At 41.4% G+C, this 11,143-nt stretch overlaps 1 protein-coding gene across 1 annotated transcript in view; it reads left to right on the plus strand.

The window, feature by feature from the left end:
• Window positions 1-7,211, plus strand: part of cnnm2b (cyclin and CBS domain divalent metal cation transport mediator 2b) — a 44,617-nt gene extending 37,406 nt beyond the window's left edge. Inside the window, exons 5-8 of the mRNA XM_030430345.1 lie at window positions 2,250-2,343; window positions 3,497-3,559; window positions 5,206-5,384; window positions 5,589-7,211. Coding sequence (XP_030286205.1) covers window positions 2,250-2,343; window positions 3,497-3,559; window positions 5,206-5,384; window positions 5,589-5,870 — 618 coding nt within the window. The 3' untranslated portion in view covers window positions 5,871-7,211. The remainder of the gene's footprint in view (window positions 1-2,249; window positions 2,344-3,496; window positions 3,560-5,205; window positions 5,385-5,588) is intronic.
• The last annotated feature ends 3,932 nt before the right edge of the window (window positions 7,212-11,143 follow it).

Consider the following 11,143-nt stretch of genomic DNA (forward strand, 5'->3'; position numbering starts at 1 on the left):
CAGTGTCCCCATCCCTCCTTTCTGCAGACACCTAAAAGAAATCCTCCTATAGAGTTACAATTATTTATTCAAAAGTGGATCAAAACAAGCAGCTGACCTTCACGTAGCCTTACCGTTTGAAAACTGGTCTGAATGTCTGCTCTGTCCCTGAATATGTTGCTGGTGTCAACATAAAGTTTCAAAAGGCTCAGGATCGAGGGAAATCCCACCAATAATTACACACAGTTAAGATTAGTACTTGGATTGCAGTTGGAATGACACGTCTTTACAAAAAAAAAAATTGTATGTGTGTGTATATATATATATATATATATATATATATATATATATATATATATATATATATATATATATATATATATATATATATATATATACATATGTATGTATATATATATATATATATATACATATGTATGTGTATATATATATATATATATATATATCTATATATATATATATATCTATATATATGTAATCTATATGTATATGTATATATATGTATATATCTATAATATATATATATATATATAGTGTCTGTATTTATAGTATATATATATGTTATATATATGTGATATATATATATTATATATGTGATATATATATGTATATATATATCTCTATATATATATATATATATCTATATATGTCTATATATATATATATATATATATATTAAGTTTATAATATAATATATGTATATATGTATATATATGTATATATATGTATATATGTATATATGTATGTATATGTCGACATCCACATAGTCAACATGTGTAATAGTCCAGAATCAAATGAGGTCGAGGTAGGACAAGTGTGGGGTCACTGCCCTTGAGACCGGGTTTTTGGAGCAGATTGGGAGCTATTCAAGAGATTTTAGAAGTAGTTAAGCGGAAAAAAGAAAAAAGAAAGTGAAAGTGAAAGGGAGGGAGGAGGGTGGATTTGTACAGGAACAGGGGGAATCAGTACTGCAAATCTGAGATAGAAATGGTAACTGACACAATGAAGCACTAATGCTTCATGTTGAAAATTTGAAATTTAGAGCAAATTAGAAATGAAATGAGAGTATTAACATGTGTCCAGTCTGAAAGGTTTGATTAAGATTCAGAAAATGCAGTCTGTAATATTAGCAGATTGACTTGTTATTGTTGCTTTAGGTCCCACAATGTAGAAAGTCAGATAACCATGTCTTTTTTTCTGTTATAAAGCATGTCGGGGTGTTCTGTGAATACTGTGAAAGTATCAAAACACTTAATCCACAGAGAAACGCAAGCTGCCTTTATTCAGAAACTGTGCCTTCAAACAACCCATCAGGTCTCTGGTGATGTTGTAATGTTCCAGCTATGCAGTCACCTCCTGATGGTGCGTTCACAACAAATCCAAAGCAAATTTTCGGCTTATGTTGCTCATGTGAGTTTGTTCAAAAAAATTTGTTTTTATTTGCGTTACTGTTAACGGCAATACTTGAATGTGCATTATCCATTAGCTGGTGAGCCCTGGCACACATTGGAAGGTTTGTGTTTGTCTGTTCTGTTCTCAGTGAACTCAGTACTCATCAGAGACTAAAATAAAGTGCATTCTCCCTCCAGCTCCAGTCAGCAGCCAACAACGGATATTTTTATGTGGTTGGCTGCTGCAGTCTAGTTGATTGACGGGAGGGAAAGTAAATCCAGTTTTAGATAACAAAAGGTAAACAGTAATCCCTAAGCTCTCCTCCTGCTGGTGAACTGCTCCGGATCAGAGCAAAGTCAGTGTCACTCCAGGTGTTTATTCCTCCCGAAGAATTGGCTCTGCACCAGACTCTCTCTTCCCCGGAGCTGCTCTGGGCATTTTTTTGCTGAAAGTTGGATATTATCAACTCGCACAAATAAACTAATGTTGGAAATTTCGCATATTTACGACATTCACGCCGCGTCGTCCACGCTTCCTGTCTGTGACAGAGCTGCTGCGGAGGCTCAGTGGAGGATGCCTGCTCAGGCCTGTGAAAGCTGACCAATCAGAGTAGGCTAGGCTAATTGGCACTAAAACGGAGCATACCGACAGAGGGTGAATAGCTGTGCCTCAACGATGAACAGTATGAGAAAAAGAATGTGAAACATTTTCTAGTAGACACCATATGAATCTAAAAATGAGCGTGTGTGACCTTTAACATGTGAACAAAGTTGTATTCTGAAGTGAATTTGTTGTACAGAACATAGTTTGTTTATGAACACTTTGTTCCTTGTCACCTCTGAATCTTCCAATCACAGGGGAAAGTGGAGGTGGAGGCTGGAAAGGAGGGGATGAAGTTTGAAGCAGGCCCGTTCTCCTTCTACGGGATGATGGCTCTGACAGCCTCGCCAGGTAAGATCTCTGACTGACTCACCTGGTCTCTGTTGAGTGTTTCGCCATAGATTTTTGTCAGGTTTAACATTCAGAAAATCTCCCTTTCATTGAGACATTGTTACTTTTTTATCAGTAAACTACTGCAAGATCTGCTGTATCTTATGTTTAATGAAAATACTGTAAGTCACCAACTGGTCTAGTCACTAAACTTTACAGAGTGAAATGTGTCCATAACTAGAAAATTCTCAGAGCTTTCTCTGAACGCTTGCTGAGATTCATAAAGAAAACTTTTTACTGAATCACAATGTCCGACTGTATTTTATTGCTTGTGTTTTTGCTCAGAAACACCATCTAACAGTGAGAGCTTTGGCTCTTTGTGTTCTAAGGGTTTTATAGTAAAACATATTTATCATAAAAAATGTTGTTTTGGTATTGCAACACTACTATAAAAACAAAAAATCTAAAAATGATGGTCAGCTGCAGTCACAAACACTTAGAGAACTGTATATTTACGACATATTTCTTTGTTCTATCATCCAGATCATTACACATTGTTTGATGTGAAAAACCAGCAAGACTTTAGCAGAAATTACCATAAAATCTGCCTTGTTGTAAATTAAACTCACTAGCAATGTTTTGGTGTAAGATAATCTGAAGTTAGTGTCCTCCCTGTGACTTGTGTCAAGTAACCAGGTTGTGTCACCAAGCTGGCAAAGCACAGATCAGCGTAGGATCTACTGTGATTAGAGGCCGGCATTGTCTCTGATGAATGTTTTTGCACAGTGATTGTGAGTGACATCATGAGAGCGGTCACCTACTGATCCCTCAGTTCATTCATAAACTACAGTACTATTCTCAGCTTTAGTCAATTATTCTGATGCACATGGGCGGTAGGATCTGAGAGACACCTACTGGTGAAAAAGCAGAATGACCTTTCTGGGATGTTTGACACTGAGCAGTTGCTTGATGATTAGACCTGAAGTGCATTTTCTTTGACTTCATCTTTAGCTGCATGTTAGCAGTGAAGCTAATTTGCTCCTGTTGTGCCGAGAAAAATGGCACAGAAGAAGTGTTGCCGATGCCTCTCAATCAGAATTGATCCATGTTTCCTTCTTTATGCATTTAACAGACTTTCTTTTCTTTTACTTTGGTCCTCCCTCTCTCTTCCAAGTGCCTCTGTCCCTGTCTCGTACATTTGTGGTCAGTCGGGCTGAATCCCTCGCAGGATCTCCAGGTACAGTGGCCTTTTCGGTCGATACATACACCCACCTTCACCACGCTAATGTCATCCCATCGCCTAATTAGAGTTTAAAACGTGATGTAATGTTTTATGCCTGCACTCTTTGTGTAAACTTCAATGCTCATCGAGACTTTCTTTTTGGTTTCGTGTGACTTTACTGACTGATCTTTGAAAGTCTGTCTGTACCTGAATGCAACATGCACTGTACATTCATGCGTGTGGAAGTGAAAGACAAAGAGCGAGAGAGGAAAACAGATTCGGATTGAGACTTAACACTATCGTCCCCTGAGCCATTAGTCAAGTGGCTGAATGGTGTTGGAGACTGGAGGCCCCAGAGCGGACCCAGGCTCCGCCCCGCTCTCCCCTAACCTTTAACCCTCCGACTACATAAACAAGACCTACAGCTACAACCCCCTGCCGGACACCACAGAGCCCACATACAAAGACACGCACGCACACACATGTTCACATGCACGGGCACACGGACGTAGAGTGCGCGCGCTCCACACACGCTGCCATGAAGCGCAAACACACCCACATGTACCCGGAAATGCAGTTGAACAAATACACCCTCTTTCCCTCTTTAGCAGTGACCTACAGTGCACCTCTTAACGTGTTTTTTTTCGCGCAGTCTGGCGCCCCGCCGCGCACACGTTTGAGTGTGTGTCTGCGCGTACTTAAATGCATTAAGTGTGTATTCTTGACATACACCGCCGTTTTCTGTATTGACCCGGCCCTTGCAGCCCCTAGAAAGTGGAGTACTAATCCGCAAGAGTTCACATGCCAGGTCTTTGGCCCACTGTGCTCGGTCTGCACACACACACACTCGCACACACATATTCCTACATGGGATTACATACATTCCAGTCGGCGTAGTAGCATTAGCGTTGGCCAAGCCGTTTCCACTTTGTTGTGTGTGATTTTCACTAGGCTTCTTTAAGAAGTGGAAAACATAATCTGGCTTTAATTAAAAAAAAAAAAACAGAAAAGAAAACCCAGAACAAGTCGTCTATGCGGTACCACATAGTAGGAAGCAGCAACACTGGGGACCACCGACTCAATACCTGCTCCCCCTCACCTAAATACTTATGTAGAAATTAGATTTCCATACATCGCAGCAAGCATCCCTGCTGATATCTGACACTGGAAAAAAGTCACCTGTACACAGGTTCCTGAGCGCTGATGGAGTTATGAAGCAGCTTAAGTAGTTTCAGAGAACATTGTTAGTTAGTGGAGGCACATCATAACAGTTCTGGCATGGATAACTATCACATTTAGCTAAAAAAAAAGGTGTCCAAATGTACAACATGTGATGATTAACAGCTTTAGTCTATACTGAGAGCCCCTAACAAGGTAAACAACAATATGGATAATCTGCAACTGTGGTATACATTTACAGGTTTATTAGAGCTGGAGGGATGTGAAAGATTGTTAAGCGACTGAAATCTGTCACCTCTGTTTAAGAGGACGCAAGCACGTCTGTTAGGCTGTGCTCAGACTCTGCTAACATCCAGTGTTGTAAAAAGTAACTAAAAATCAGACATGAGTAAAATTAAGATATTGTGTCAAAATCTTTCTTGCAGTATATAAGAACTGACCACCTGTTGAATTAAATGTTTTCTCCCTGTTCCCCCTTACAGAAAATAAATCTCCTCCGCGGCCGTTTGGACTCAACCACTCAGACTCCCTGAACAGGAGTGATCGTATAGATGCCATCACCCCGACTCTGGGCAGCAGCAACAACCAGCTCAACTCCTTCCTGCAGATCTACGTACCTGACTACTCAGTCAGAGCGCGCTCAGACCTGCAGTTTATAAAGGTGAGAACACACACAGGGCTACGCCGCTAGCTCTATTAAAGCGGGGGCTTGAAAGATTGGAGAAGCCAGAGACAGCAAAGTCAATTTTGAAACTAACCAACTGAAATATTAAGGTTTAGTATGATGTGTGGGATGCACACTGAATGTGTGGGCGGAGCTGTGTCGTTTGGACCTCATCGTGGCTCCATCCTCTCTGTTTCCTAGGTAACACGGCAACAGTACCAAAATGCCGTGATGGCGTCGCGCATGGACAAAACGCCCCAGTCGACAGACAGTGAGTTCACGAAGATCGAGCTCACGTTGACGGAGCTCCATGACGTGGTGGAGACGCCCACCGTCGTCACCTCCACAGCCAGCACCACGAGCACCACCCCTGCCGTGTCCGTAGTCGTGGCCAACGAGACGTCCCACCTGCTCAACCAGCAGCAGAACTGTGTGGGCCTCAGCAGGAGCAACCATAGCGCCCACAACGAGGGACCCATCTAGCCCCCGCCGAGCCCGGTGGAGACCCAGACCCTCCACCCTGTCTAGCGGACACACACGGAGCGGTGGCGTAGATGGAGATGAGGGAAATTGGGGAAGCGGAGGCAGGTGGAGTGAGGGTTCTGCTCCAACCAGTAGCCCCCAGTCAGTCAGTCAGTCAGTGTGACCCTTTCATGGAGGGGCAGTGGGGAAGACGGGTGCTGCGTCACCCTGAACGCCCCCACCTGAACGCTGTCAGAATCCCTGCTGGACTACACCCTCTGACAGAGGGTGCACTCAGACAGTACCTGTGACTGAGCTTCTTTTTCGGGACAATCTGACACTTTCAAAGCGGTGACCTGGACTAGAGGAAGACAGAGTGCATGCAAACCCTGTCCCCCTTTCCCCTACACACACACACACACACACACACACGTAAACACACACACTTACAACGTAACACAACACTCGCTGTATTTTGTTCTCAGGCCAAAGACTTTGGTCCCCACTTCTTAACACTGGACACAGACTATTTTTGCACACACACACACACTCAAACGCAGCCACACTCCCACACACACACACACACACAAATGCAACTCCCCCACCCGTGCATCTTTCAGGGAGGCGCAGTCGACTGTTGATCCCATCAGCGAGGACTCAAAAACCCAAACAAGCAGAGAGCAACGGTTGGTCAAAGACTGCACCAAAAACCGCTTTGAAAGAAACCGTTAAACCACGAACCAAGAATGTTTTCCTGTATTTATTTATTTTATAATATTGTATGTATATATGTATGCGTGGAGACATGATATGACACAAACGGGCATACGAGCATGCACGAGCATGTACACAGAGGTGTGCGTGGGGCATACGTGTCATATCAACAAGGACATGCTACATATATGGAGACGAACATCCATTCATGTATATGAGGAGGTGAGGGTCTTTTACAGATACAGTATGTATATTACAGATCTTGTTATTTTTACTATTATCCTAAATCAGGCTTATGGTACACTTTTTCACCTTTAAAAAAAATCACACTATTGCCTTTAAGAGAAATCATATAATTAATTATTTTAACAAAGTGCAATGAACTGCAATTTATTTAAGAGATGATTATGAATTAAAAAAAAATCACTGTATTATAAATTGACAGATATATTTGTATGTATGTACTGTATGTATATGTATATTTGTTTTTCTTTTTGGAAAAATGCTCAACTGCAGCCATCCACAAGCAAAATTGGTCCTTTAGTCACTCTCTCTTTCGCTTTGTCTCGTTCATGTTTTTCACGTCCTTTGACCTCAAACACAGCGACTACACGTTCAGTCATGATGCCTAAACTATTATTCACAACAGTTGGGGGTTGGGGTGGGTGGGGGTTAACGGGGTAGCTGGCTGTGTGATAAGTGCCAAAACAGCACCTCAGCCTGTGGAGGCTGTGTCTTATACATATATATATATATATATATATATATATATATATATATATATATATATATATATATATATAATGTATAATGTTTTTGCCAATTTTACGCATTGCCAATTTTACGCATTGCCAATTTTACGCATAATCAAACTTGATAATTGCACAGTATTAATGACCTCATCTAACATGTTGAGCATCATCAACGTCACAAAAAGTAACCTCGACATTAAACATGTCCATATATGATACATACCTATGCTTTCCCACTGTTTATGTGTGTGCGCATGAATGTTTGTCTTTTTTTTTTTCTTTTGCACGTGTGGTACCTGCATGTTTGTGTCTCCAAAAAGCTCAGCCCGGCCGTCGAGTTCATGAAGGCTATTTTCTTGACAGCAGTGAATGTGAGAGAGACTAGACTTCACTTGTTTTGGCTCCCCACGACATGTTAGATTATAAACCATGTTTTTATCATTCTTGTGTTAATTCAGATCAAAATCTAAACTACTCTTCACAAAATGTTGGCTGCTATTAAAGAGAGATATTTATATTGATTTTTATTTTATCTTAGAAGCACTGTAGCCGTGTTTGTTTGTTTCTCTCACAATTTCAAGGACACACAATTAATGAGTAGTTCGACATTTTGGGAAATACACTGATCTGTGTTCTCGCTGAGGGTTAGACAAGAAGATTGATACCTCACTTAATGCTCAATATGAAGCTACGGTCAGCAGCTGGTTAGCTTAGCCTAGCATATAGTAACTGGAAAACTAACTAGCCTGGCTCTGTTCACACTAGCTAAAATAATTAGCATTCTTGCTGAGAGTTAGACAAAAGACATTGATACCACTAACATACCTCTGTGCTCATTGTGAGGCGAGAGCCAGCAGATGGTTAGCTTAGCATTAAAACAATGGAAAAATGGCTAGCTAGCCTCTGTTCACACTGGCAAAAAAAATGTAATAATCTGCCACCACCTCTAAAGCTCATGAATTAATCCTAGAAGATTCCTGACCAAGAAACAGTACTACACATAACCACAATTTGCCATTTTTACACTTAACGTTACACTTATTAGCATGTTGTTACTTCTATGTTAAATTCATACAGAAAAGATTGGTTAAATGCCCACAGATGTGACTATTTCATGGGCAGTTAGCAAACTTAATTCTATTTTTTAAACTTTTGCCAGCTGTCGCGCACTGTTTTTATGCTTATCAGTCAGCCTAATGCTAAGCTAAGCTAACGTCTCCTGACTCCAGCTTTATCCTAAGCATACACACTTGGGCCTATCAATCTTCTCTTGGCAAGAAAGCAAATTGGTGTGAATGTCAAACTATTCCTTGAATCGTTTTATTGTTTTGCTTCTTTGCTTTAGTAGTCTCTTGCCCTTATTGTTTTACCTCATGAAGACAGGAATGAGTTTTAAGTTACTGTACGCGTGCTTGAAATGTTTCCTTCCTAAGTGTAGAATAATTCTGTTTACTTCATATCTGTAGGGGCGTAGGTTTTAACTCTTTACGAAATGACTTTAATTTTACTTCCAGGCCTGTTCATTAACTTTATATGTACCGTGTGCCACCTTGCAGGCAGCATCAGTGTCCCACAGCTGACTGCCTGTCTTTTTTGATGTTCAGTTGCCATTTGTACCCACTGGTGGTCGCTGTTTCCACATGTAACAGCCTCTGAAAAAAACAGCACACATGCACAAACAGCTCCTCCATCTGTTCGGCCACGAGGGGCATCTCGGTTGTATAACCAGACACAGAGGACGTCTGCGTTGTTTGCAGCTGTGCTCGCTGTTGTTTTATTGTTTACTTGAAAGTGCTCCTATGCAGCAGGCCCGCTCTGCACTGCAGGGACAATCACTCCATGTATAAAGCAATGAATGATGATCAGATTGTAAGACTGTGCTTGTGACATTCACGCTCCGCTTTGCTTTATCACAAAGCCGGCGGATCTCAGTGCCTGACAGGAGAACGAGCAGCAAAACAGGAAACACTGGTGGGAAGCGTCAGCTGGGACTGGGTTTATTTCAATATTCTGTCACACGGCGCACACATGCTATCGTTTTTCTTTCTCACACACTCGTCCTCGGCTGAACACAGATTATACATCCTTCCATTATGTGAATGCTTTGCAGGCCTGTGTTTAGCCGGTCTTCTGTCCATCCCAATGCTGCTACTGTACCCACATGCTGTCCATACTGCTTCTTCTACCTGAAGATGAACATTCCCATTGCCTCCACCAGCTGGTGGTTTAATAAAAAAGTGAATGATTAACAGACAGACAGTTGGTGGCTCAATGTGCTCAATGTGCTGCTTCTGAATGTTTTCTTAGGAGGCGTATGGAACACTTTAGCAGTAACAACAGCCAGTTGCTAAATATGAGATTCTACTGAATAATATATTCAGGCTTTTTATTGATGCTCACACCAGAGCAGCTCAATTGAGACTTTGTGGCTTTTGAATAAGGAAATAACTTTATCCTATTAATTGAAAGTTTGGTTCTTAAATGTGCAGTTTTGGAGAAGAAATTAAAAGTCAGAATATTAATGAGGTAATAATACAAACTCATAAATATGTATTTTGTCCCTTAACAAGCTGCTCTCAGAGGAAAGTAATGTCCTCAGAACACTGTGTGGTATTGTTTAATCCGACAAACGTTTGGGCCTGTGCTGTGCAACATGAAGATGCAAAAGACGGCGACATTGCTCCACTGAAAGGGAAAATTGCTGAGTCAGGAGAGGCTGCAGACGTGATGTGATGTGTAAACATGACCCCTAGTGTAAAGTGTGACAGACCATTACACCTTATGCCTCTGACTCTGATGGCATCGAGTTAATGAACCCCACTGAAGTTCACAGGTCCAAAACGTCGACCCCGGCAGACTGTTTACTTTGCTTACGACTAGCCTCCAACGCTCGGATCAGCACTGACGTACGCTTAGACCCTACAGTAACAATGTGCAGCTTGTTAAAAAGAAGGGCAGACACATCCTCCTTCGTAAGTCTTAAGAAATGGACCACATTTACACGGCGGCCATTTTCCTCTGCAGTCATGCTCAGGGCGGTGAACTCAAACGTCGTACTTCTGTGTTCCAGGTTGCGAGTCTTATAAACGTTAGGAATATGACACATTGTTTTCATTTCACTGCCTTCTGATTGATCAGCAAGTGTAAAGACAGTGGATAGTGAAAATCTGCAGAGACATTAGTCTTATCTGATGACCTTTAGCTACACAACAGCTAGCTGTAGCATCCATCCACTTCCGGGCAAACGTTGTTTGATAGTGTGACACAATATGATTGGAAAGGTGCAAGTTAATTCTATCAATAGGGAAAACAAGGCTTAGTATAGCTTGCAGTGGCTAACAGAAACGTAAACACTGTATGCAAATAGATATAAAACATACATCATGCCACAATAGGCGATATGACAGACTTTTAGCTGCTGCGTTTTATTTTAGCATTTCCAATTTCTTGAGAATTTCTACTTCAGTGAGTCAGTTCAACAAGTTACTTAGTTCCTCTCCAACATCTGCAGACAGTTTCCACTGAAATGCAGAAACTTTACAGCTGCATCCATCGTCTCATTCCATATTACTGGACAGCAAAAGAAGATGGTCTCTAGGTCTGAACAGCGTGTTACTACTGTCCTTGAACTTAGTTTGCATGTGAACCACCATGAGATGCATGTCTACCATCATTACTGTCATGATGTAACTCTTAGGGACATTGAAAACAGAAGCTTCTACCACCATAAACAGCCTCTGCCCCCCCCTTGTCTTCATACTTCTTTCAACAGCTTTACCCCGCTACAAATATTTCTTTCATGGCTGCAGGAACGGCTAAACCTTGGGG

Source organism: Sparus aurata, chromosome 1, assembly GCF_900880675.1.
Source record: "Sparus aurata chromosome 1, fSpaAur1.1, whole genome shotgun sequence".
NCBI lineage: Eukaryota > Metazoa > Chordata > Actinopteri > Spariformes > Sparidae > Sparus > Sparus aurata.